The sequence below is a fragment of the Psammomys obesus genome, unplaced genomic scaffold, assembly GCF_907164565.1.
Source record: "Psammomys obesus unplaced genomic scaffold, mPsaObe1.curated_primary_1811, whole genome shotgun sequence".
Classification (NCBI taxonomy): Eukaryota; Metazoa; Chordata; class Mammalia; order Rodentia; family Muridae; genus Psammomys; species Psammomys obesus.
This window is the reverse complement of record NW_026596234.1, coordinates 1,271,866-1,298,620: the sequence shown is the minus strand read 5'-3', so window position 1 is coordinate 1,298,620 and position 26,755 is coordinate 1,271,866. Positions and strand designations below refer to the sequence as shown.

Here is a 26,755-nt window from a genome sequence, read left to right as displayed (position 1 = left end):
ACAGCGCCCACAAGACCTGGGGAATGGGGAATGCAAAGTCTCACCGCTTTGCAACTGATAGCTGCTTGGAGAGAGAAAATCAGTTTTCTTCACTGGGATGGTTCTGGGTGTATCAGCTACACACCAGGGCAGGCCTGATCCTCAGGAGAAGTTGGCCGACACAAAACTGACTCCGTGTGTGTGTGTGTGTGTGTGTGTGTGTGTGTGTGTGTGTGTGTTTTGTGATATGTGTATTTTCATTTTTTTATATAGACAGAGCATGAAGTGTGGGGGAAGAAATCTGAGAAAAGTTGGAGAAGAGGAAAGAATATGATCAAACTATATTGTATGGAAAACATTTTAAGTAATAATTTAAAGTTTTTACATAATAACCCTGTAGCTACAGTTCTAAATGACAAAAGGTATTTATTTCCCTGTTCTGTCTAGGATAGAGGAGAGTACGCAGCCCCAAAGTTGACCCAGAAAAGCAATTTCTTCTCTCTCTGATCCCGCCTTCAAATATATCAAAGCTTCCCAGTAGGACTTGCTAAAAAGAAACTTTTGCTTGATACCTGAGCCCTCATCAAAAGGCATGAGAGGTTTATTTTATTTTCTGTTCCCTTTTCCATAAGGCTGCTTCCTTTCCTTTTGAAATGTCCCTTCCCAACACATTTGTAACATTTGCCCTCTCCGTTCTCTCTGGAATCTTTCTCCTGCATTGGTCATATTGGGTGTCCTCTGATGCCTTGGGGCTTGAATTCCTGAGTCCTGGTTTACCCTCATTGGTTTGGTTTATAGTTGCCAACATTATCTTTGCCAGATGCATCAGATCCCACTAGAACTTACAGAACTTACTGGGTGCTGGGAATTCAACTCGGGTCCTTTTTGCAAGTGGTATACTCTCTTAAACATGGAGCCATTCCTCCAGCCGCTATCTTTGCCTTTCGATTTTATTTTTCTTCATCCGTTTTCACATAGACCTTTTGGGCCCCTCTCAATAACTCTGTCCTTCCAGCCTTCAGTCTTCTGTAACTTTCTCACTGTGTCTGTCCAGCTGTTAGTTACAAAATATAATTTTAGCATCCTAAGGGCTCTTTTTCATCTAATCCAGGGCACTTTCTCATCTGATCCTTCAGCCTTTCATGGAATTCTGGCAGCCCTTCTTCCTGTCCTTGTACATCAAAGGCATGATTCATATTCCAGGACTGGGGTTCTAGTTCTCTGATTCCTGCCCCCATGATTATGTCTCAAAGACCCTGCGTGTAGTATCTGAGGACCTACCTCATTATCATCTCATGCTGGTTGTTGGTTGGAGAACTTTCATCTGCTATCATTACACCTGGTCAGGTACTCTTTCTTCTCTACCCTTTACCAGATAAAATATTCTGTATAGACATTAACTTGGACCAGGGATAGAGTCAGGGTCCAAGGAATTGATCCAATTGATCATCTTCTCTATGTGGATCTTCTCTCAGAGGCTTCCACTATCTAAAATTTTTGGACCTCTGAACTGGAAGGCAATGGTTGACAAATCCTATGCCTCCTCACCTAGGGGAATCTCTGACTGGGAACATCAATTGAATAAGAAGAGAAGATTTTGGATATTCCACTGACATTGTTTACATTTTAAGGCTTAATTTTAAATTTAAATTTAATTTCAATCTTAATTTTAAGAGTGCGGGTTGAAGAAGGGCAGGCTTTAGGGCAAGAGTGAGACTCTAGGGGGAAAAAAAGGAGAAGAAAGGGATAAATCAGCTGGAGGTGGAGTTGGACCTGGAAGTTTCATGCACTGGGAAGAAGTGACCAAGGGGACTTTATCTAGACTCTCCTCCTCCTGTTTACTTTGTTGTCAGTGTTGTTTCAGAGGAAAGAGAGTCACAGGTCCATATGTCCAGCAAAGAACATAGTCTGTCTCCTCCTGACTTACAGCAGTTTTATTACCTCCATGTTCTATAAAAAGTTGTCACAACTAATCTTCATTGGACCCATATTTTGGCTAAAGACAAATAGTTTAGGAATGGCTAGGGCTGGAAAGATGGTGGAGCAGTTAAGAACATAGACTGCTCTTGCAAGGAGCCTGAGTCCAGTTCCCATGTCAGGTGGCTCACAACCAACTTTAGCTTCAGCTCCAGGGGAAACCAACACCTTCTGGACTCTGTGGGCATTGGCACTCACATGCATTTAACAACACACATACACATAATTCAAAATAGTAAATAATAAATGACAGGGTATAGTGACACATACCTTTAATCCCAGCACTTGGGAGGCAGAGGTAGATGGATCTCTGTGAACTCAAGGTCATCCTAGTCTACATAGCAAGTTCAAGGCCAGTGAAACCCTGTCTGGGAAAGGAAGGAAGGGAGGGAGGGAGGGAGGGAGGGAGGGAGGGAAAGGAAGGAAAGAAAGAAAGGAAGAAAGAAAGGAAAGAAAGGAAGAAAGAAAAGAAGGAAAGAAGGAAGGAAAAAGAAAGAGAAAGAAAGGAAGGAAGGAAAGGAAGAAAGAAAGGGAATGAAAGAGCTCCGGGCTCCAAATAACAACAGCACTCAGTCATCTGCTGTTTGTTTTCCTTTTGTTTGTGGTTATCATCCTGATGCTGGAATACATGCTCCAAGGGGCCATCTGGGAGAATTTTATTAGTATTGATCTCAGATGTTTTTATTCATCGCCTTATCCAAAGAGGATCTTCCCCTGTCCCGTGTATGTGACATCTTTATCAGAGGCTTAAATCATCCCCATTGCCTATGCAATAAGGCAAAGCAGAGACCCTTTTTGATTGGCAAGTCAGTATAGACCCCCAACTACGTCATTACTACACAAAGGCTATGTGGACTGCTTTATGCTGTGTGAAGGAATCCTCCAGATCAGTGTGCTTGGATTGCATGTGGAGGCCTTGTACGCTCTGCCGCAACTGCTTGCTGTCTCCAGCCAGGCTCTTTGGAGGAGACTGGACATAGAGGAGTGAGAGCCCACACTTGCATATTGTGTTAGAATATGCATATCAAAAGCGCTCACACAACTTCCTGGATGTTTTATCCACCAAGGCTATGCTGAAGTTTAAAATTTTTTTTCTACTTTGATTTGTGTATGAAGTTACCTGTTTGTTGCAGAGGTTGCACTGGGGCCTTATACCCATTGTTAGGGAACGTTCGAATGTGAAGGTTACACGCGGGTTCACAAATCACGCCACGAGATCGGTTCCACGTGGGAGGTTTATTAAGGGAAGGGGGGAGAAGGGAGCAGAGACAGAGAAAGGAAGAGAGAGAGGGAGAGAGAGGAGAGAGAGAATCAGGGAGCAGAAGAGGAAGAAGAAGAGAGAGGGAGAAGAGAGAGAAGAGAGAGAGGGGGAGGGTTCCAGTTCTCTTATAGGGTGATCAAGGGCATGCGCAGGTAATTCCAGGTGGTCAGGGTGTCTTTACAAATGCCTGATAACTGGTCTATCAGGTCCCTTGGAGCTGGCCATAGAAGTGCCTGCTTACTGATCCCAACACCCATGCTGCCAATATTCATCTGATTTTGGGATTCTGTTAGTTCTGAAGTGGAAGAGTGTTTCCACACCCAGGACTGTTGCAACAAGGCAGTGAGGTGTACCTTCCAAAATGACAATAGCCCACAAGACCCTCTGCCACAGGTTTGACACACGGAGTGTCAAACAATAGTAAGAATAGGTCTGAGGTCTCAAGGAAATGACCTCACAATCCAAAGTATTTCAGCAGAGCAAAATGTTTTCCTTGTGCAGGAAAATGCATACCCGTGCTAAATCAAGCATGAGAGCACACCCAGTGGAGTTCCACTTTTGTTGTTGTTTTGTTTTTGTTTGTTTGTTTTTGTTTTAATCTATAACACAAGGCCTCACTCTGAGTAGTCGTCAGAACTCAGCCTCATTTTATTCAGTTGGCTGGTTCAACACATGGTAGTTGCTAGGGAGAAATGAAACTTGAGCATATGTTTTGATTTTAGAAAAAAACATGCTAACTTGTGGGGGAGGATTCTTAACAAACGGTGTCTGTAACTTCCTCTAAAAATCAAGTTTCCTTTGTCTTAGTCAACCCTTGGGAAGAAAAGACAGTATATTTCGCTTGTTTCCCATATCATGTCCAACTCGTCAGTTTTTCATGTTACAGTATTCACCTTTCCATCCCTTCCTCTGCAGAGGAACTGTTTCTGGTTGGGGGAGGTTGTACCACGCTCTACTCTTCTGCCTCAATTCTCCCAGACCCCCTATCTGGGCCTCTTGGCCCCACCCTGCTGCTCTTGCTGGTCAGGATGTTACTTTGAAAAATCTTGTTTACTGATCCTTAGCTTCCTTTTCTTTCTTTCCTTGACCCCAGACATGTGGAAGAAATAGCGATGCTATCTCCTCACTCTGCTCCACCCCCACTTTTCTTATTCACAACAGCGTCTTATACTCTTCAGGGAGTACCTTTGACAATATGTGTTAGACCTTAAATCCTCTACTAATCCTCTGCTCTTCGGCTTCAGTCTGGACCATTCACCAGTCCAGTCAGGTAGGTTCTCTCTGCCTCCACCACCTCACCTACTAAACCACCTCTGCCACCTGCTTCAGTACCTGCTTCCTGTTGTCAGAATCTAGAACAACAGATTGCAGGTACCATTTTCTTCCTGCCTTCCTTCCTTTTTTTTTTTTTTTTTAAGACAGTCTATCTCTATATAGACCAGGGTACCTAGAACTCACAGAGATTCTCCTACCTCTGCCTCCCAAGTACTGGGATTATAGGCATGCACCAGTACATCCACCCCTCAAATAATATTTTCTGAGAAACTGCACATTGCCCTTCTCCCTGTAAGACATGCAAGCCTAGAAATTATTCTGGTACATGAGCTCCAGGGACCAGATGTTTTTCTATTTTTTGTATTTTCCCTGTGTCTCACACGGCCCACGGCCTCTTTCAGGTGACCAGACCTGGAGCAGGATGCACAATGGCCTCCTAATCCCTCTCAGACTTCTGTGTCCTAGCATTCAAAGATCTGGGTAAAACTCAGGGCTCTCTCGAATATCACTTTGTCAACTTTTGTCTACACATATCCAGTGCCACTGGTTCAGTCAGCTGTCATGCTGGCTTCAAGTTCTTTAGGGACTAATGGTCACTTTACTTTCATCAGAACACTCACAATGCCTTCCTCCTATTCAAAATGTCAGCCTTTGGCCACAGTGCCATGTGGGAGGCTGGCTGACATTTCTCCATCTCAGATTTGTCCTCACTCCAGTGCAGTTTGTTATCTAGCAAGTTAGCCTGTGGCCCTCCCTCTTCAGATTTGCATAGGAGTTACAAAGCTGTGGCTTCCCAGGGATGCCCTAAGGACTGTGCTGGGGCAGAAGAAACTTTATTTCAGAGTGTTTCCTTTTGTAAAAAGTACTGCTGCTGCCGGGTGTGGTAGGGCACGCCTATAATCCCAGCACTCAGGGAGGCAGAGGCAAGCAGATTTCTGTGAGTTCGAGGCCAGCCTCGTCTACAAAGCAAGTCTAGGACAGCCAAGGCTACACAGAGAAACCCTGTCTCAAAAAATCAAAATAATAATAATTAATTAAAGTACTGCCCCTCCTGCAAAGAGAAAACTGCTGTTCTCTGTGTTGGTTCTGGGAAAGAATAAAGCTAGCCTTTAGAGGCTGGATTAACGGGAACTATTCTATGGGATGTGTGTGTATGCATGTGTGTATGTGTGCACGTGAGTTCACACACCTGTGTATGAGAGGACAACCTGAGGTTTCATCCCACCCAACTTGTTCTTGAAACAGGGTTCCTCACTGGCCTGGAGCTCCACCACTTAGACAAGGCTCCACCACAAAGCCCAAGGAATTAACTTGTCTTAGCCTCTCCAGCGCTGGGGTTACAGATACATGCCACATTTTTTTTTTAAATGTGGATTCTAGGAGTCAAACTCAGGTCCTCATTACTGACTGAACTATCTCACACCGATTCCTCATGTCTGTAAAAAGAATTGCTTCTACAAAGAGAACCCTGGCTGCTACCTTTGTTGGTCCACAGAGAGAGCAAAGCTGGGCTCTGAAAGCAAGATTAATGGGGACCATGTCAGTCCTTTTAAGGATACATTCAGCCATAGTCATACTGGAACTACTTGAACCTGAAGTGGTTAGTAACACAGGCATAGCCCCCACAGAGAAGAGGGAGTCACATCACTGCCCTCTAGTTCTGTGGAAGTCATAATTGTCCAGGGCCCCAGAGATCCGAGATGAGAATAATGGCTCTCTCCATCAGACAACGGAAAGCCTTAATGTTGCAGGAAAGGGAGGAGGAGGCGGCCATGTGGGCTGAGATGTTGCTGACATTTGGCTGAGTCATGAGTAATGTTCAAAGCCAACATCAATAAACACTCTAAGATCAAGGACCAAAGATCCTGAAAGGCCGAGAAAAAGGTCCTTGAGACCGTGAGCAGCTGCCTGCTCACTGGACCATGCTCAAGTCCCAAGCTGCTAGCTCTATCCCAAGCACAACACCTCCCTGTGCAGGCTCCTTCCAGGCCAGGCTACAAACTGCAATCCTGTTCCTCATTGCCTTTGGCTATTCTCCATCTCTCCATCCATAGGAAATTAGTGGGGCTTCCTGGGGACTGAGAAAAAGGTGAGTCATCTGGGTAGAAAATGTGGAGGACAGATCTGGCCTCACCACTTCCAGAGCAGGAAACAGCTCATTTTCTAGGGCATATTGTGAAACCTGCCTCCCTCACCTAGTCTAGCAGACTACTTACCCAAAATTCCTGTGCCTCAATTTCCCCATCTTCCAGAGGCCAAAGGGGGCATTACATTTAAGGTTTCTGAAAAGTTTAGTGACACGATACCCATTGACAGATGCCATCATGGCCTGTGAGCAGAGATCCTCTCCCCTGTCCCTCAGCTGGGCAGGTCAGGACCAGGCTTCTCTAAGTCACTCCTCGACAGCTGCACAAAGATTCTGCCAGCCAGGTGTGGTTTGTAACGAAGGGTTGTAGCAGAGGAGTTGTTGGCAAACATGAAGACAGCAGGTAGACAGGGAGCTGCCATCTTTCCCAAGACTAAAAAACAAAGATGATGACACCCACATGACCTTCAGAACAAACATTGCCATGGGGTAGTTTTTCCCATGTATACCCCCTGGAATCTAAAGCAAGCATGCTCAGCTAAAGCCCAGAAAGAAACATTTGCCTTCTGGGTATCATAGTCCCCTTCTGAAGAGGTGGGTCCTATTAAAAAGCCGGAGTGGCTCAGGGTTGCATCTTCCCTTGGGTCTTGCCAGCAGATTTCAGAGCGAGGAGATTTGCATCCAAAGAGTTGGTGGGCAGTGCCCCCTACAGGCAAGACTTAGCACCCTGGCTGCAGCACATCCTCACCTGAAGGCCATTACTTTGGAAGACTACAAAGAAGCTTTGAGGTGAACGGAAATAAACACATAGGTCCTTAATCACATCAGCTTTCACCACAAACAGGAAGACAGAGGAGCTGGAGCTAAGCTGTGTTCATCAGGCCATATGTCTCCTACCTAGCTGCAAGCCCAATAGGGAAAGACTGGGACTGAACTGGAAACCCAATCTATGGGCCCTATCTGATGGCTGCTTAGTTCTAGCCTCCCTGATTCCAGTGCTCCACATCCCGCAGGAGAGGACAATATAGCTGTTCTCAGTGTTCAAGTGTTCACGTGAGGTCCAGAGGGTGGCCTGTTGCCATCGGGTGAACACAGGTGAACAGGATCCACAGCAGGTTGACTCCAAAGCAGAATTTGTCCTCCAGAGTCCTGGGTTCCCAGCATGTGTTAAGAGAGCAAAGTGGGGCTGGTCATGCTGTTAAAATTTCACTACTGCAGAGATGCCGTCTACAAGGAGACAGTGTGACCAAAGGCAGGTGGACAGCATCTGACCAGAGCCTTAACAAGTAGTCTTCCCACTGGACCCAGTTCTTGTGACCGAGAGCTAAATGTTTCTGGTAGGGATATGGTCCCTCTGTTTAGCAGCCTCCCTTCTGAGGTGACATCAGATCCCCAGACAGGAAATGCCATTCAGGAGGCTGGAGATGCACTTCAGTTGGTAGAGTATTTCCCTGATATGCACGAAGCTCTGGGTTCAGTCCCCAGCGTATATACTAGCACATAGCTGTTATCTTAGCACTTAGGAGGTAGAGGGATGAGGACTGAAGTTCAAGGCAATCTTTGGCCACATAACGAGTTTGAGACCAACCTAGGAGACATGAGACCTTGAATAGATAAATAAAGGAACAGAAAGAAATGTCATTTGGTTGAGACCTAGAGGTGGTCTGGGAAATAGCTTACACTGGCCAAACATATACAAGACTGGTGTATAAACTATAAGACTTTCATACTTATTAAACAAGGAAGCACCTTTCTGAGGCCTTAATTTCTCCCCTGAGCCAAGTCTGAACCCTCCACCCTCGGATCAAGAATTCCAGCACTCGTATCCATCTTGTAAAAGAGATTTGAACAGCAGGGTCCCAACAAATGAGGAAAGACCTGACCAGTTGGCTACTGGACCCATCATCAGATATCTTTGTTTACTTTGTATGTTCACCCCATCTGGGAGCCATGCTACTAAGCCAGATATAGTCTTGGCCACCTGGAACCACCTGAAGACCTCACAGAGAAGCCAAACATGAGCAAACTTCACCAGTGATTTCTAAAAGCTGGTCGCTTGCCCCACAGATAACTGCTCCAGGCCAAAGGAGCCCTTCTAGCAGACTTGAAGGAGGCTCTCAGCTCCCAACAGGTGTACACCCACTTTGAAGCTATTTATTGGGACAACTCATTGAACACCCAGGCACCCAGACTGCAGGATCACACACATGATCAAGGACTATTGGCTTCTCTAAGCTCCTTGTTAGACAGCAGTCACAAGAGAGCTACAAAATTAACAAGCATAGCTTCCTGTTAAATTCATGGGATTGGACTACGGAGCCTGCATATGTCTGGCTCCAGCTGTCTCTTCTGTTCATGAAAACGAGAAGTCAGCTGGGTCATGGGAAAGCAGGCAAAGTTTTAGCTTCTGACCTCAGTGCTCAGCCTCTGTTCTGCAGAGACAGGCTGTGGCTTCCTGGAACGCAAGAATGAAGGCATTCTTCTCTCCTAAACCATCAAACCTGATTGCCAGTCACACATTCCAGGATACATCTGAAATGACGGTCAGGTGTTTGCAAATGTCTCGGCTGGTGGGATGTGGTTTGAGCACAGTGGTGCAGGCCACACAGAACACAGAGGACCAGCTAGGATAGACGAGGTTGAGGGTTACACGAGGGAAGCTCTGCATGGAAGGAAGTGCTCCGAACTGAAGGAGTTTCCTACCTAATAAGGGTGAGACGACAGTGAACCAGAGCCAAAAGCAGTCAGCAGCAGAGATTCCTGTACCCCAAGTATCCAGAGAATAATCAGGATATTATTCTGAACACCAGCTCCTGGGCACTTTATGTGTGGCAGGTCTTAGGCTGGAAACCAGCTTTATGGCAGGTACCAGATGGCAGAATATGCTTTACCCCAGCCTTGCAGTAACGAAGCCAAGTTCTGCGTGCCAGCCAGGCAGAGGCAAGGGCACAGGCCCCTGTGGGGTCGTAACTCCCAGCTGTGTCAGAACTCCACATGATAGTAGGGACCCCAGGATCCTTACGAAGGTTTACTGGGCCACACCTTCTCCATCGCATTGTGAGCACTCTTCTCACCAGCTACACCTCCACCGTGGGGAAGCTGAGGCCTGGCCACATACTGCTAACTGGCTCTGAGCCCTGAGCTGTCGCAGACAATGAGGCTAGCTGGAGCCTGCACCCTCCATGGTTCCTTGCTCACTGCTGTGAGCACTGTCTGGCTACAGCCTGAATGAGTAGCAAGTGCAGGGCCAAGTCTGGATTCCAAGGCCAGTGGCAGCCAACAGACGATTCTTATCAACGCCCAAGAGTACAGGGTTACAGTGGCCCCATGGGCACAAGGGAGGGCACAGTCTTACAAAGGCTTGCAACATCTCAGCCACACAGCTGAGAGGCAGCAGTCAGGAAAGGGATGCTGAAGCCTGACTGTGGAGGACATGGATGAGGGATGGGTGGGTAGAGAAGTCTGCATGGGTGGCAGGTTAGGGTCCATGACACAGCTGACTGGAGTGACCCAGACCCAGCATGGACCGAGTTCTTAAGGCTGCTGTACCCAGCAGCTGGCCCCACCCAGTCCCATGTAGAGCTATGGCCAGACCAGCAACCAACACCTGCCTGAAATTCTGACAGCCTGAATTAATCAGCAACCCACTTCTTGTGGGTTCAAGATGGAGGTAGAGGTAGATGGCAAGGCCAGCAGGACCCAGATTTCTGTCTTCCACTGCTTCTGGGACTGTCATGAGCACCCAGGTGAGGGCTACTCAAAGATAAGCAGAACCTCACTCCCATAAAATTTGATTGTGAGGCTTTCAATTTTTAATTATTTAATGTGTGTGTGTGTGTGTGTGTGTGTGTGTGCATATACCATGAAATATATATGTTAGAGTACAACTCTCAAGAATTGGTTTTCACACCACCAACCAAAGAGCATACATGGCCTGGGCCTAGACCCCCTACATATATGTAGCAAATGTGCAGCCTGGTCAACACGTAGGTCTCCTAACAATAAGAGTAAGGGCTGTGCCCAACTCTATTGCCTGCACTGGATCCCTTTCCCCTGGCTGGGCTGCCTTGTTAGGCCCCCTGTGGGAGAGGATGCTCTTAGTTCTGCTATACTTGAGGTGCCAAGGTGGGTTATACCCCTTGGGGGCCTCCCCTTCTCTGAGAATAAGGAGAGGGGAGAATGGGAGGAGAGGGATGCGAGGGGGGAACTGGGAAGAGAGAAGGGAAGGGGCTAGGATCAGGCTGTAAAGTGATAATTTAAAAAAGAATTTGTTCTCTCCTGCCCCCTCTAGGATCCAGGGGTGGAGCTCCAGTTATCAGGCCTGTGCACAAGTGTCTCTGTAAGACCTGGGGTCTCACAGCTCAGGAGTTCAAGATCGTGCCTTCCCAGAAACTCCCACAGACCACAATTCAATGCAAAAGCAAGAGGTTTATTTTAACCATTGCGCAATGGGGTCACCCCTGCTGGTCAGCAAAGAGTGGCACCGGGAGACAAAGGCCTTAGGTTTTTAAAAGAAAAAGTACGGGAAATTTGAAGTTGCAGTCTTGGCAACTTAAGATTGGATGAGGAAGTAAGATAATTGGTTAGTCTTCGGTGCTCAAGCTTGGCCAGTCCTGCTAAGTGTGGATGCAGCTGCAATTGAAGGTGGGGGTGGTTAACTCATCCTTGAAGATCAGGGCTGCAGGCTTTTGGCTGGAGGTCAGGAGCTACTCAGAAGAAGGATTGAGGCCATCTGGGTTGGTTACTAAGGAACATTATCTCGAAAACAAGGGTCTGGTCGTTCTTTTTGCTGAATGAAGGTCATTGCTTGCTCGCTTTTTTTATATCTGTCCTCACAGATAGGGTCACATTTCTCCGTTCTCTGGAAAGGTACTAAGAGGCTTTAGCTTAACCTTGACCTAAAACTCAAAACTATAGGCTCTAGAAGACATACAGGTTACAAAGTTAGTCTAACCTTTTCATCTCTATTGGATGGGCCATCTCACTAGCCCCTGTCTTGTTTTTTTAAAAAAAATAGTTTTAGTGAGATGTAATTTAGGTACTGTACAATTTATCACCGGCAGGGTGAGACACAGCCTGTGGCTTTTGGCGCCTATTACTTCTGGCTATGCATCCAGAGTTCTTTTCCAAGTTATCTACTCAGGTTAAAATCTTTAACGTATTTAACTTTGGGGCGTGTGTGTCATGCTATGCAGACTTGGCTGGCTTGGAACTCACAGAGATCTGCTTGCCTCTGCCTCTAGTGCCAGGATTGAAGGAGTGTGCTTCCACGCCCCGTTTTTGCATTTTTAAAGATTAAGGTTTTTGCCAATTTACTATCTGGACAGAGCTGTAGGCAGGAAAAGTATCAACCACCAGGGGGCGCTGCTGGCAACGAAAGCCAGCCTTTTGTTGCGCCTGCGCGGACACGGGCACACGGCTCTCTCGAGCCCAACGAGTGCGCGCCGTACACCGCGAGTGCGCCTGCGCGGAACCCGTAGTAGCCCTTCTCGCGCCGGGCGCTCGTTGCTTGCCGGCGGCCATGGGGGAGGCCGAGGTGGGCGGCACGGGCGCCCCAGGCGACAAGGGCCCAGGTGAGGCAGCCCCGAGCCCTGCTGAGGAGACGGTGGTGTGGAGCCCTGAGGTGGAGGTGTGCCTGTTCCACGCCATGCTGGGCCACAAGCCTGTCGGTGAGCGCTGCGCACCCGCGTGGGGGTGGGGCGGACTAAACCGCCTGGCGGGCTAGCTGAGCCTGCGACTCCGCACGGGACGGGACCTCCCACTCTGGGATGCCCTGTTTGTATAAGACCTCATGACTTTCCTGCCGGAGAAGCCCCCTCCCTGGGGACACCCCTGAATTCCCTGCCCTTGAGACACTCCTACCCCGGGGAACGCTTTCATTCTCCCCGAGTCTGCAGCCCCCTTGCTCCGGACCCGCTTCCTGTACACTGTAGCCATTGGAACACCCACCTCTCTCCCCTTTTATACCTGATTCCTGCAACCTGCCGTTTGCACGCTCCTGCCCCTCCTACAAACCCATGTCCTCTGCACAAAGGTGCTGCCCTCACCCTCATCCACTGTCCTGTCTCTCAGGGGTGAATCGACACTTCCACATGATTTGCATTCGAGACAAGTTCAGCCAGAATATTGGGCGCCAGGTTCCATCCAAGGTCATCTGGGACCATCTGAGCACCATGTATGATATGCAGGCGCTGGTGAGTTTGGACCCTGGCCCACACTGTTGGGCCTGAAGGTGGGGACAAGTCCCAAAACCTGTCTTCCTCGAACCAACCGTAGTACAGGACAGAGCCCACCGCTCACTTGGGGTTTGCTATGTGGAGCGAGCAGAGTGATGTCAATAGATGAGGCCTCTTCCTCAGGAAAGCTCCAGTCGTGCTGTGAAAAGCACAAACTAGTAATGGTCACTAACCGCTTTTTCAAGGAATCTACTTTAGATGAGGTGATCACAAAAAGTCTCCAGGGAGATAATCGGGTGCCGAGATGAGGGAGAAGAATCGGCCACAGTGAAAAGTAGTACGAGAGTTCAGTGTCAGTATTGGGCCGGTTCAGAGGGCTCTAGGTGGAGGCTGACCTTAACCGAGTCCCACTGAGGTGAATTTTGTATACGTCTGTGGGAGCCAGACATAGTTCTCTTCATAGAGCTGAGAGATAGCTGTGACTGATGGGTAACTAGGTAGCTGGTCTGAAGAGCTGGCAGTGTCTGACAGGTATTCAGGGTAACTAGTAACCAGGCTGGTCAGGTTTGTCTATAGTTACACTGTCTGGCAGGCAGTGTAACTAGGTAACCAGGATGGGTGGAGCTATGGGTGCCTGTGGTCAGTCATGGTGTCTGGAGAACATTGTCCTGGTGGGAATGCTACAGTGGCAAGCCAGGTCAGGTCCTGGTGTGCACATGAGCCGTGTCTTCAGGGCCCTCTCCGTGGCATGAACCTGGTCCTTTCCTCTGGTTTCGTCGGGCTGGTGCTAGCCTGATCCTCCCTAGTCATCTGAAAAGCCCAGCTAAGGTGGACTCTGCACATGGAGGGAGGAGCCCACCAGCTCGCAGCCTCCAGCCTGCTCCTCCTGTACATCTTAGTGAGCTGACATCCTGTTTCTGTTTCTTGAAAATACAAAATGCTTTGTACCGACAGCACGAGTCTGAGATTCTTCCATTCCCAAATCCAGAGAGGAACTTTGTCCTTCCAGATGAGATCATTCAGGAGGTCCGAGAAGGTGAGACTCGGCCACCATCAGGGCTGGGAGTAAAAAAAGCCGCACCAGGCCAAAGGTGGGGAGGTCTGGGGCCTCCAGGGAGGTATAAGCACCCTGCTCAGCCCATACCTCCAGTGGCACCTGGGAGGTTTTGGGAGCCAAGGGCTGGGGAGAGCGGTGCTCAAAGGCAGTCTCCTGATGGATGCCATCTCGCGATGGACGCCGAGGCCTGTGTGGGCAGCGAGAATCGGAAGCAGTCATGGCCAGACCGTCCCCCAGCGCTGGCCACCACCGTGGGTTTCCAGTGAACGGCAGCTGTCTCCTCCACAGGAAAAGTGGTCATTGAAGAGGAAATGAAGGAGGAGATGAAGGAGGATGTGGACCCCCACAGTGGGGCTGATGATGGTAAGATTGAGGTGCCGTTTGAAGCATAGCCCCCATCTCCTCACTTCTGAAGCCACAGAGTCTGAGAGATTAACTCAGTGCAGATCACCTTAGGCAGGAGGGCCCCTGAAGACCCACGCAGGGGCCCAACACTCAGCTGTACCTTTACCTGAGACCAAGGCCAAGGCTGAGAGCATGAGGTGGGCTCAGACCGGAGACCCCACAGGAGTACTAGGTTTCTCCTCAAGCCTAGCCTTATAGGGTTCTTACCCAGGGGAACATATTGGGTACAAAGAGCCTGAGGTACATCTGATTTCTGTAGCTGAACAGGAGAGTGAAATGAGTCTGTATATTCTGTTTTCAGCCAAATAATTTTTTTTCTCAGTTTTTTCATCTTCAGGGAGCTTGGGGAAAGCATTAGAAAAATCCAGCAAAGACAAAGAGAAGAACTCCTCAGACTTGGGGTGCAAAGAAGGGGCAGACAAGCGGAAGCGCAGCCGGGTCACTGACAAGGTCCTGACTGCTAACAGCAATCCCTCCAGCCCCAGTGCTGCCAAGAGGCGCCGAACATAGACACCCAGGTGGCCACAGAGATGCTCCAATGCTGCAGGCCCCCACTGCCTATTCTCAGGTCCCTGGGTGAATGTGACCATCCAGAAGAGATGCTAGTGGGGCTTCTCCTGTGTCATCAGACTACCAGATCACCTGATTGGTCCAAAGGACCAGCATCCGCTCAGCTGGATGATGAAGCCTCTGAGCCAGCCTCTTGCTTTCTCCTGGTTGGTTTCCCCTGTGCCCACAGTGTGTGGAGAGGAGCAGGTGCATAGGCCCAGAGGACCAAGAGTCACCAAGCAATAAGATGCCGCCCTCACTGTCCTCAGAAGGAGCCACTCATCTTCTCTGGATACCCACTTTTTGCATCTGCTGTCTTGTAAGGCTCCGTTGTGCACTCGCACAGTGTGTGCTGGTGAAGGCGTCTTTGGAGTTCACACAGCACAGGCTGTGCACAGAAGGCCTCCTTCATCTGGGAAACAGAACTGGATATTTTGCCTCATTCACTTGTACTGTAACAATGTATATAATTTGGTTGCTATTTCATTATTTAATTTTTCAGAAGCCTATTTTACTAGTGTTTTGTATGAAGAAAAATACTGCAGAAGTTAAACCTGTGATGTGTTTTTTTCTGAGATGTTTTGTTTTCAGGTAACTATTGAGATACCTCTGGCTTTGTTTTTATATGCCAGATAAAAAGAATTTTTAGCGGTTATTTTTGTAATTTAGTAACTTGGGAAAGACCAAATAAGGGTGTGGAATAAAGAAGCAGCCACCAGGCTGAAAAGCCAATGGTCCGATGGTTGAAGTACACTTTCATCTGTAGAACATGAACCATTAAAAACAGGTCACCTTGGGAGTCGTGTGATTTGCTACTAAAATAGTTTGGTTTTGTTGTTTCTTGTTTTTCTTCTACAGAGGAATGGGCCCTCACCCCAGGATTCATAACTATAAAGTGTGCTTAGAGGACTTCTGGCATCATTGGAGGCAGGAAGGTTATGAGCCTTTGCACAGACTCAAAGGACACCCACCCCTAATACCCAGCCCCCACTCCTACCTGAGACTGTTGCCTGTTGTCCTTCCACAGCCATGTCAGCTGCTGGGTGGGATGAGCACACTGTGTACTTGACTGCTGCATGTAACCAAACTCCCACACCTGCCGTCTACAAGGTCTCAGGCAGTGAGAGCTGGCCCATACCAGACCCAGCTTCCTGGCACAGAAAGCATTCTGAGTTGCCACAGCTGAGCTCACCTAGTCTGGCCTGCCATTTCCCTGGAAAGACCAGCTGTGGGAGGTCTCTGGCTCCCTTTCTGGAGATCTTGGACAAGGTCATAATAGGTTTCCTTCCTCCTCAAACTGGGCAAAAGGCAGAGGCCTGCACCACTTGAGATGAAGTCCCAGTGCTATGGACTGTTCAAACCTGGAGCAGTGCCTTGTGTTCCAATAAAAGAGATAGGAAAAGATGTCACAGCATGTTTTGGGAAACGGCTTGGGGTCACTCCAACCTGTCCTTGCCCAGTGTCCACTACTAGAGGCTGTTCAGGAGAAAAGGGAAGCAGATAGTGATGCTGAGGAGTGAGCAGTATGGGATCAGGAAGGTGGTCCTCTCCAGGGTCACTCTGCTAAACCCATCTGAAATGACAACGGAGGGGCATGAGAGCATGCAGGTGCCTGGTCAAGGCATCTGTCTTGGATCTATTCTTATTTCTAGCAGCTAGCTTCATCCAATAGCCCTGTGTCTCATTCTGGTCACAGTGCCTCACAAGGGCCTTGTGTGGGTGAACTCAAACCTGCTGCCTTCCTGAATTCTTTCAGACCTTGTAGTTCACAGGAGCATCCTATGTCCCTTAAGAGATGTCACAGCTCCTGGCAGTTTGACCTGTAGGTGTGGTCTTACCTCTACCTATCTGGCGCGGGATAGTCAAGGGAATTGGGAGTGGGTTCTGCTCAGAAAATAATAGAGAATAGTGAATAGCAGCAGCAGCCTACAAAGTGTGTTTGGGGTGGGGGTGGGGAGTCGGGGCAAACTTGGGCCAAATAACATGGCTGTAACTTGCACCTGAAGGGAAGCGTTAACACCATTTTAACCTGAGCTCGTCCCAGCCAGACACCTGCAAGGCTCAACCGCAAGCAATGCTACCTCCTATTTGCTGTGCGCATGTATTTGTATGGATGCAAACTCGGAAGTCAGTTCTCGCCTTCTACCATATGAATCCCAGGGACTGAGTTCAGGCTATCAGATTTGATGGCAGGTGCCTTTAACCCCTGAGCCATCCTGCTGGCCCATAGGTTCCTTTCAGATAGCGCTCAAGTGAAGCCAGTATTCTTGACTTCATGGGATGACTCAGTGTGAGAGTTAAGAGTTTGGAAAGATATTTTAGGCATAGATTTATTTGTATGATTATTTTTTGTTTTCGAGACAGTTTCCCTGTGTAGCCTTGGCTGTTCTGGAATTTGTTCTGCATATTGGGCTGGCCTTAAACCCAGAGATCCACCTGCCTCTGCCTCCAAAGTGCTGGGATTAAAGGTGTGCACCACCACACCTGGCAAGGCATAGATTTAAACTTATGAGTTGATAGAGGTGTTTAGGAAAAGCAGAACACACCCAAATGTGGCTTTGGGCTTTGCAAGAGAAAGTGGCACATAAATCCCGACAGTAGCCCATCACTCTGCTTTTGGTGGTTTCTGAAGTTCCAACCCAAGTTGTTGCTAGAGAACTTACTAGTAAGTCATTACTATTTTAACGTTATTTGGAATATAGCTATATAAATGGAATATTTTCTCTATGTAGGCAGTCTTCAAGCAAAATTTTAAAAGTCAATGTCCTAAAATTCCTAATTCTCAACTGGTGAGAAACTTAAGTCGTACTGGAAATGACGGTCCTTTCCCCTGCTGCCCACCTATGTCCCCTTAGCTTTCCCATTCTATCTTGCTTCAAACTGTGCTGCACAACAAGGTTCCATGGCACAGTCAGCAGTAGAGTACACCCAATATCCATGAGCCCAGGAAATGGACAGTGGACAGTAGTAGGTGTCCAGAACTCCCAAGGCCTCAGGAGTTCCCTATTGTTCTTTCAGAAAGCAGAGGGGCCATGGAAATAGCTCTTGGTTATTTTAAAAAAAAAAAAAAAGCCTCGCCCCCGCCAGCGTGAGAACCTGAGTTTGATCACCACCTATAAGCTGGGCTTGGTGGTGTGTTAAAAGTAACCCAGTGCAGGGAGGCACGGAGAGGAGGAGTCCTGGGATTTTTTGGATAGCCAGCCCCACGTAATCCGTGAACTCCAGGTGAAGGAACGCCCCTGCCTCCAAATAACGGGGCGGACCATCGACCTCTGGTGTCCGTGGGCATCCAAAAACATCCACACAGAGATACGAAATGAGCTGGTATGGATACAGAGGAATGACTGACTCCAGTTAGACAAGTCAACAAAGATTAAGAATCAGCACCAGGCACGGTTCACAGCTGTCAGGAAGAGGCACTTCAACTGGTGCTGAGAAGCCTCCTTACTCTTTCGACAGGGAAGGGACAGTCTCCGGGGGAGTGAAATCCCTTTGGGGAGGACCTAGGGCTGAGTCTGAAGAGGTACGTCTTCCGGGAGGAGATGGGGGCATGAATCCCCGGTGCACAGCCTCCTGGGGGTTGTCCTTCTGGGGGTACTGCCTCCTTCTGGGCACGGCTTGCCGCCTAGCTCCAAGGTAGCTGCCATGCTGGGGACCCCGCGCAACAGCGGAAACTGAGCGTTGGGCGGGACCTGGCGCCGCCCCGCCCCCGCGTTTCCTCCTTTTTCACTTTCCTTTCCGCGGAAAGCGGATCGGGCCTGTCGACTATGGACGACCCGGACTGCGATTCCACCTGGGAGGACGAGAGCGAGGAGGATGGCGAGGATGGCCAGGCAGATGATACAAGCGATGAGGACACGGGCGACGATGATGGCGACGCGGAGGAGACACGGCCAGGCCCGTTCCAGGTGCGGCGCGGGAGGGCGGGAGGGCGACGCCAGGCTGTGATCGCTGGGCCCAGGCCGCTGTCCCCTAGCAGGGTGCCGGGCCCAGGCATAGCGAACCGAGCGCCGGTGACGTCAGGGAAGCGACTGAGGAGGGTCGTGCGTGGGTGACGTCAGAACGCGCCCCCGGGCCTCATCCTGTGTCTGTCTGTGGCCGGTGGCCTTTCCTCGGTTGCCCTTCCTTCGGCCCCCAAAGGCAGACAGCATCCACCACCTTGGAAGTGCAAAGGGGTTTCCACTAGCTCTGGTAACTTTTGTTGCCACCAAGAGCTTGTTCCAGATATATATATACTGTTTTAGCAAGCAGCATATTAGTCGCAATGGCATTCTGAAAGATGCGCTGTGTTGGTTTTAGCTGTGGTTTCAGGTGCGGTGGAGAGCCTAAAAAAATGAGAGTGAGGACTACGACTCCTAAGTCCATTCTCCCCATTGCAACGATCTCTATTTGTCTGGCTTGTCTGCTCTTTATGGGAAAGTGGTCCAGAATCTGGAGAGGCTCTCAGACTGGTCTTTCAGGCAGGCCAGAGCTGGCCTTTGCTTGACCACGTTGGGATGAAGCTGAGTGTGCAGGCTCAGGCTACTCCTGTGGGTGGTAATGCCTCCCAAAAGCTCTGATGAGAATTGCTGTTTACCCCACAAGAGCTCTTGGATCACACCTGACGCCACTTAAAAATCAGTCTCAGGCTTGGAGGTAGAGCGACTTTGTCTTGGGCCAGGGAGGAGAAGGGGTTTAGGAAGAAGGGGCCTCATCCATCTATCCAGAGGCAGCTGGGTTTTCTCTTAAGGCTGTGGCTGGCAAAGTAGCGGCCCTCTGGAATACAACCCAGTAACCATTCACAGCATAGTGTGAAGAGAAATACTATAGTTCTTGGGGGCTGAGGGAGGTACATAAAGGGCTTAGACCAACATGAAGTTGACAAGCAGACCAGTGAGGAGATGCACCTGGAGCTTGGGGACAGAAGAGCATCAGCCATACACCCTGGCAGAGTGCAGGCTAGCCTGGGTCAAGGCACTCTGAGGAGGAAAAGCAAGTCCTGAGAGGGCAGGGATGGTAGCAGAGGCTACTGTGGATTGCTCTCTGTGTTCACATGGAGGAGTGTTTCTCTGGGGTCCAGATTGGTCTTCTCAGAAACCCTGACACAAGATAGGTGGGGACCAGAAGAAGTAAAAACAGAAACGCTCATTCCGCTTGCATAGAGCTCTGGTGGTTGGCTGAAACTCTTCTACCTTCATCCTGGACACTTTCCAGGTACCGTATCCCTTTTATTCTCTCCCCAGTCCAGGATGACAGGGTACCGAAATTGGCGAGCCATGCAGGACATGCGAAGGTACCGGCACCACTACCCGGTAGGTACATACAACCCCTGCCTTGAGACACAGCCCTCTTCCCAAACAAGAGAGTCCCCTGGCCGGCTGAAAATCTGGCTTTGGGTTCTGTGGTAGGTTCTTCATTGTCCGGAAGGCAAACCCATTGTCATTCAGATCCATGCCCTGTCCCTGGTTATAGGGTTATAGAGCATGTTGTGCTGCCCAAGCCTTAGAGCTGAGCTTTAAAATGAGGGAGTAGCTTCCGCCTCCTGAAAGCACGTGTGACTCAGTCTTCACACATGGCCCTCCGGCTGGTACATGGAATCAAGTTAGTTACTGGCAATCTCTGTGGTATTTTTGAGGTGCAGAAGAGGAGTTGCCATCTATGGCCTCTATTGGTGGGTAGTGCTGCCCTCCAAACCTACCCATGCTCACAGAGAGGATCCCAGACTGAGCTTTGGGGTCTCGAACAGCTGTCCCCATCCCTGATTGCATGAATCTGAGGGGTCCTCAGAGATAGCTTGTTTCTCATGAGTCCTCAACCATCCTTTCTCTGGCTCTTCAGGATTTGGCAGATCAAGACTGCAATGGTGACATGTCCAATCTGAGTTTCTACAAAAATGAGATCTGCTTCCAGCCAAACGGTACCTGCCCACTCCACCCCAGCACTTCTGCCTTTGGCGAGTTGTTGTTCTCCACCCAATTATGGCTTTCAGGTGGCCCTGCAGTACCCCCTTGAGGCTGCCATGGGAATTGGAGCTTGGTTGAAGGGCCAGAAAATAAGCTTTTGAGGTTTTAAATGGTCTTTCTGTGTATCTCAGGCTGGCCTCAAACTCAAGATCTTCCCATCTCAGTCTCCCAAATGCTGAAATTGTAGGCCTGAGCCACCACATCTTGTTTATGACATAACCATTTGAAACTAAGCAGTGTAAGTAAAGTTTTATTGGTGTCAGCTCGCACCCACCCATTATGGAGTTACTTTTTTTACTATAGCATGGAAAAAGCCATATGTCTACATAGCCAAGATGTTTGCTGCCTGGCCCTTCAAAGGCACCTTCCCTAGACCACGTTCCAGGCTTGGTTTCTATGGGGATTTCTTTTGAGTACAGAGGCTCCTGGCTGACAAGGTATATATGCCCCAGAGGAAAAGTATTGCAACCTTCACCTATAGCAGTAGGCCTGATTACCTAAAACTATACATTTTATATCAAATGAGCTATGGATAGCTCTGCTGAGTCCTGAGAACCTAAAAGAAATTGAGGGTAGGTAGTGACTTTGACATAGCTCTGTCCCCTGAGCTTTGTCAAGGTAGTCTCTGTAGCTGAGTTCTCCCCATGGGCTTCCAGGTTTCCTCATTGAGGACATTCTTCAGAACTGGAAAGACAACTATGACCTCCTTGAAGAGAATCACTCCTACATTCAGTGGTGAGTGGGACTGAGTAGGCAGGTCTTAAGGAAACGGGAATGAAGGTGGGTGCTCTCATGCGTGTTCACTCAGGTGTGTTGAAATACTTCTTCCTTTCCATAAGCTTATATATGACAAGTATTGCCTGCCTACCTCTAGTTAGTGTCCCTCTTGTTGGGCCCTAATGGGGCTGTTGTGTGCGAGTCCATGCAATGGCCTGTTTGTCTCGAGGGTCAGCTGGATCTGGACTACATCTGACTTGGTTTTAGCAGATCTTGAGTGAGTTGCCACACAGCAGCATCAGAAATGAGACCATATCCTGGCAAATAATAACATCCCTTTCTTGAGGACAGCTCACGGGGCTGCTCCCAGTAGCCTCTTGGCATGGAGTGCATTGTGGTAACAGGCACACTGGTTTTGCCCATTTTGATTCTCCGCCCCACAGCCCATTGAACACATAGGCTGAGGCTTTAAGCAGCCTTCTTACCTGCTCTCAGCTGACTGCCGTCCATACCCAGCTCCTTGGGTAAGAAAGAGGTCAGCTGGTCCCTCCCAGGGATGAGAGGGAGGCATTGACCCTAAAATGCCTCCCATCTCCTTAGGCTGTTTCCTTTGAGGGAACCAGGAGTGAACTGGCACGCCAAGCCCCTCACACTGAAGGAAGTTGAGGTAAGTTCCCCTTCTAGGCAAGACTGGGGAAGTTAGGAGAGCTATGTGTCTGCAGAATAGCCACTGACTATCTGTGCTGTCTCATGGTCCACCTGTTAGGGATATCAGAGAAAGAGGCCAGTCCTAAGAGACTGAGTAGTAGAGATTAGGGATGGGAGGGAAGGTCCCTGGACATGGATAGCAAAGGCTGCCTTGTGGCAGGTGGCTCAAGTTTACAGAGGTGGCCACTTTCGTAGGCCTCACAGAGAAGAAAGCTGGGGGTGTATTGGTGTCCTCTCAGTCTCAAAGGCTACAGGGGCCTAAAGGACGCATTGGCTTACCTGGTATTCAGTGGTCCACCCAATGCTCCTTGGGCGCATTGATCAGGGAGGGCCACCTGAGCCCCCAGGGGATTGTCTTCTAGGCATTTAAAAGCTCCAAGGAAGTCAGAGATCGTCTCATCCGAGCCTATGAGCTCATGCTGGGCTTCTATGGCATCCAACTTGAGGACCGGGACACAGGTGCTGTATGCCGTGCACAGAACTTCCAGCCGCGCTTTCACAACTTGAACAGGTTAGGACAGGGCCCTGCTGTCATCCTCCCATCCCTGCTGCTCCCCTTTAGTATCTGGGGCTGGGTTTCAAGCAGAGAGGTTTACCACAGGCTCTGAAGCCGCTTCATCCACAGGCTGTAGGTGCTGCCCCATGGAAGAGCTCTGAGTTATAAAGGAAACAGTTCCTTGGATTGGGAGTTTTTAATTACCCCCATCTACCCAGAAAGCAAACACGAGGTAGTCTGCAGATAGCACAGTCACTCTGGGTCTGCCAGGATGTCAGCCCCTTCAGCCCCTTCTAGCTTTCGGCAGTGTTTCCCAGACAGGAGTTGATGGACTGGAGCATCTCCCAGGACTTACACATCCTGTCCACAGGTTGAGGGTACACAGTCCTTTTTCCCAGGTGGGGCTCTGAGAAGACCCTGGAAATGTGAGACGGAGCCAGCTGGGAATGCAGGGCCAGATGTGCATCCCCAGGGCCAGGGTCATCCAGTCTCCTGTCTCCTACCTTCACAGCCACAGCCACAACAACCTGCGAATTACACGCATCCTCAAGTCGCTGGGTGAGCTGGGCTTAGAACACTACCAGGCACCCCTGGTCCGCTTCTTCCTGGAGGAGACGCTAGTACAGCACAAATTGCCCAGTGTGCGCCAGAGTGCCCTCGACTACTTCCTCTTCGCTGTGCGCTGCCGACACCAGCGCCGGGAGCTCGTGTACTTCGCATGGGAGCACTTCACGCCTCGACGCGAGTTTGTCTGGGGCCCCCGTGACAAGCTTCGGCGATTCAGGCCCCAAGCTATACCCCAGCCACTGATGGGACTAGGGCAGACAGAGACAGATAAGGGTGAGGGCTCCGGGGACCCCTTCCAAGAGGCCGGCACCCAGGGTCGGACCTGTGGATCTGGAAGGGACTTGAGTGGGCACATTGAAACAGCTGAGGATCCCTTGCTGCTGAGCACAAAACCCTTGGATGAGGACCAGAGGGATGAGTCTAAGTCCCCAAGTCCCAAAGAGAGCAAGAAGAGGAAGTTGGAAGGGAATAGGCAGGAGCAGGTCCCAGGGGAGCCCGATCCCCAGGGTGTCTCTGAGGTAGAAAAAATTGCCCTCAACCTTGAGGAGTGTGCCCTCAGCCCTGTCAGCCAGGAACCCAGGGAGGCTGAACAGCCCTGTCCTGAGGCCAGGGTGGCTGATAAGGTAAGAAAACGGAGGAAGGTGGAGGAAGGGGCTGAGGGTGATGGAGCCAGTAACACTGAGATGCAGGCCCATACCCTGCCTCCTGCTCCTTCAGAGTGTCCTGAGGTCCAAAAGGATGGGAACGGGCCAAAGGGCCCAAAAGACCAGGTGGGGCCAGAGGACCCAGAAACCCGGGTGGGGACAGAGGATGGCGCCTCTGTGAGCCTGGTGGAGGACCCTGACTCTGATGCCACAGGAACCTCAGTGGATGAGCCAGAGGAGTTGGCAAAGATGGGGACCTCTGCTGAACCCCCAAAGCCTTAGAGGTACATCTCAGCCTACTGCAGGGGGTGTCTGAGCCCCAGAGTTCTGTTGTTGGCTCTTCTTGGTGCCCCACAGTGCTGGCCTCTCCCTGGTGGTCACTGAAGTGGCCACCAGAGGGACTGAGGCCCTGCCCTCAGGGAAGGCCAAGGCCTTCAGAACCCTCCTTACCTCACTGTGTCCTCCCCCACTGTCCTCTGAGCCCCATGTTTGTGAACAGACCCTAAGGGTCTTGGGGGAGGGGCCTCTTTTCTTAGTCTGGTGCCAAGTGAGGCCTTTTCTGAATAAACTCTTTAGACTTTGTTTTTTGGTGTGGACCAATGTCCTGTTTGGTTGCCTGTGGCCTCTAGACTTCTCTCTTTGCCCCAGTTCAGAGCAGCATGGCCAGTGCTACATCATGGTGCAGTGCCCACATGGAGCCTGGCAGACATGGGTTGCATAGCTCTTGCTGGGAACAGGTCTATCCTAAATAAACAGCCTTCCTGAAGCCGGGTGTGGTGACACAACTCCTTTAATCCTAGCACTTGGGAGGCAGGGGCAGGCAGATCTCTGAGTTTGGGCCAGCCTGGTCTATAAAGTGAGTTCCAGGACAGCCAAGGCTGTCCACAGAGAAACTCTTGTCTTGGGAAAGTGTGTGTGTGTGTGTGTGTGTGTGTGTGTGTGTGTGTGTGTGTGTGTGATATACATAAGTATACATATGTGTGTATCAATATACAGCCTTCCTGAATACAAGGTTGGATCATCTGCCCCTTCGTGGCTACTTGTCACCTGTTGAAGAACTTGGGAACTGTTACAGAGCCCTCTTGGCAGTGCTGGGTTTGCATGTTTAGATCAGTCCTTTCTGTCTTGCCCTTCTCTACTGGCAGGCTTCCTCAAGATGCTGTCTTCCAAGGCCCTATGTGGCCCATTAGACTGACATCCCACTGTGGCTTTTCTCTGCCCTGGCTTTTCCCTCTTCTGAATCCCAATGCCTATCTGTCATGGAGAGGAGGGAGCCACACACATCTCTGTGCAAGTGAGGCAGCAGTCAAGCACAGTCCTGGGTGTTCTGTGGGAGAGAATCACCGTTCCCCTGAGTTGAACCGAGGGGTTCAGGGCCCTTTCTTGACAAGTCCATGGTACTATGCTGTGTACAGAGCCCTCCTAAGGCTAGCTCAAGGAGGCTGTGGGCCCCCTGGTGCCTTAGCTGTGGTTTGGCTCATTGGTAAGTTTTCCATCCTGACGTGGAAATTGATACTCTTCGATGACAGGACATCTACTAGTTACTTCAGTAGTGCTCCCTCTGATCCTGAGTGCCCACGTGCCTTAGACTAGGTGACTGGGATTCGAGCTGGCTAGGGAATATCAACACTTGAAAGTGAGGAGAGGCTCTAGGAATGGGACATTCTAGCTCACTTGACCCACTGATCTTCAGGGAGAATAGTGTACCAAGACAGTAGACAAAGCTTCAGTTCTGCACAGCTCAAAGACAGGTGCTGGGAAGCCTGTAGGTCTAGGATGTGAGGCTGGCCTGATCCCAGAGGTCTGCCCATTGGGGCTGTGAGGGAGCTGAAGGCCAAGCCTGCCGCAAGTGTCAGACTGCTCCCTAGACCCAATCTAAAGGCCATGTGCTTCATCTGATTCCGCAGTTGCCCTATATGCCACATGCCAGGTGCTGAGGTGGCCAGAGAAACCTGGGTCAGGCAGGAGGTATGTTACAGGGGCCATAACACCCTGGTTTCCAGGTTGAACTGAAGAGTCACCTGTCCCAGTGGGATGGGCCGCTCAGAGTCATGCGGGGGGGGGGGGGGGGCGGCACGCGCGCGCGCACACACACACACACACACACACACACACATGGGTGGCCTGTGCTGTCTGAGTTGTTTCCTTGTTACATTTTCCTGAAGAGGTGTTTGGTTATGTCTGACTGACTGAGGGCAAGGCTTTCTGAGCTCCTCTTCCATTCCATGTACTTCCACAAGTTCCTGCTGCACAGCTGAGCAGATAGCTGGTGCTTGAGAGTAGAGTGAGCATCTCCTGTTACGCCACTTAGGTGAAAACCACAGCTTCCCACTGGGCTCAATTCGCTTATAATCACATTCACCCATACCCTTATTCACTCTATTGCTAATTCCCATCACGTGATCCGTGATCCCTGCCTGCAGCCATGACGCTTCTACCACATCCTGTAAACCCAAAGCCATGTTTCAGATTCCTAGAAAGGACTGGTGGGGTCCTGCAGCTTTGGTAAGCCCCATAGGTGATTTAGGTGTTTGAAAGATTAAGAGAAGGGGCTAGAGAGTTAGATGAACAGTTCAGAGCATTTGTTATTCCTGCAGAGGACCCAGGTTCAATTCCCAGCATCCACATGGAGACTCACAAACATCTTTATCTGTGACCTCTGCGGGCACCAAGCATGTGCATCATGCACACACACACATGCAGGCAAAACACTAACATACAAAACCTAGTAAAATAATCTGAAGAAGGGTTAATTTAAGGGGTAGATTGCTGCTACTGAGAGCCTGCTTCCAGGTGCCAGTCCTAACACTTTATCTCCAGCACCCCTGATCTTCATGCTGCTTCTTTCCTCTTTTAAGTTGGCCATCTTGCTCCCTCCTGGGGAACAGGATACAGCGTAAGAGTCTTTCCAAGGGC

At 49.8% G+C, this 26,755-nt stretch overlaps 2 protein-coding genes across 3 annotated transcripts; both read left to right on the top strand.

Annotated features, from left to right (window-relative positions):
* Positions 1 to 12,036: 12,036 nt before the first annotated feature.
* On the top strand, positions 12,037 to 15,561 carry Mrgbp (MRG domain binding protein). Of its 2 annotated transcripts, XM_055596307.1 has the most exons (5): positions 12,037 to 12,247; positions 12,651 to 12,772; positions 13,709 to 13,790; positions 14,100 to 14,174; positions 14,539 to 15,561. In XM_055596307.1, exons 1-5 carry the CDS (start codon positions 12,100 to 12,102, stop codon positions 14,724 to 14,726), a joined length of 615 nt encoding a protein of 204 aa, XP_055452282.1. In that variant the 5' UTR covers positions 12,037 to 12,099; the 3' UTR covers positions 14,727 to 15,561. The 2 variants fall into 2 exon arrangements, with proteins under 2 accessions (XP_055452282.1, XP_055452281.1); XM_055596306.1 differs by lacking the exon at positions 14,539 to 15,561 and having other exon boundaries at positions 13,709 to 14,152.
* A 2,922-nt stretch (positions 15,562 to 18,483) lies between these two features.
* Ogfr (opioid growth factor receptor) lies at positions 18,484 to 24,421 on the top strand. Its single transcript, XM_055596218.1, has 7 exons — positions 18,484 to 18,673; positions 19,988 to 20,056; positions 20,583 to 20,661; positions 21,364 to 21,442; positions 22,025 to 22,091; positions 22,495 to 22,643; positions 23,140 to 24,421. Exons 1-7 carry the CDS (start codon positions 18,533 to 18,535, stop codon positions 24,119 to 24,121), a joined length of 1,566 nt encoding a protein of 521 aa, XP_055452193.1. The 5' UTR covers positions 18,484 to 18,532; the 3' UTR covers positions 24,122 to 24,421.
* Positions 24,422 to 26,755: the final 2,334 nt, after the last annotated feature.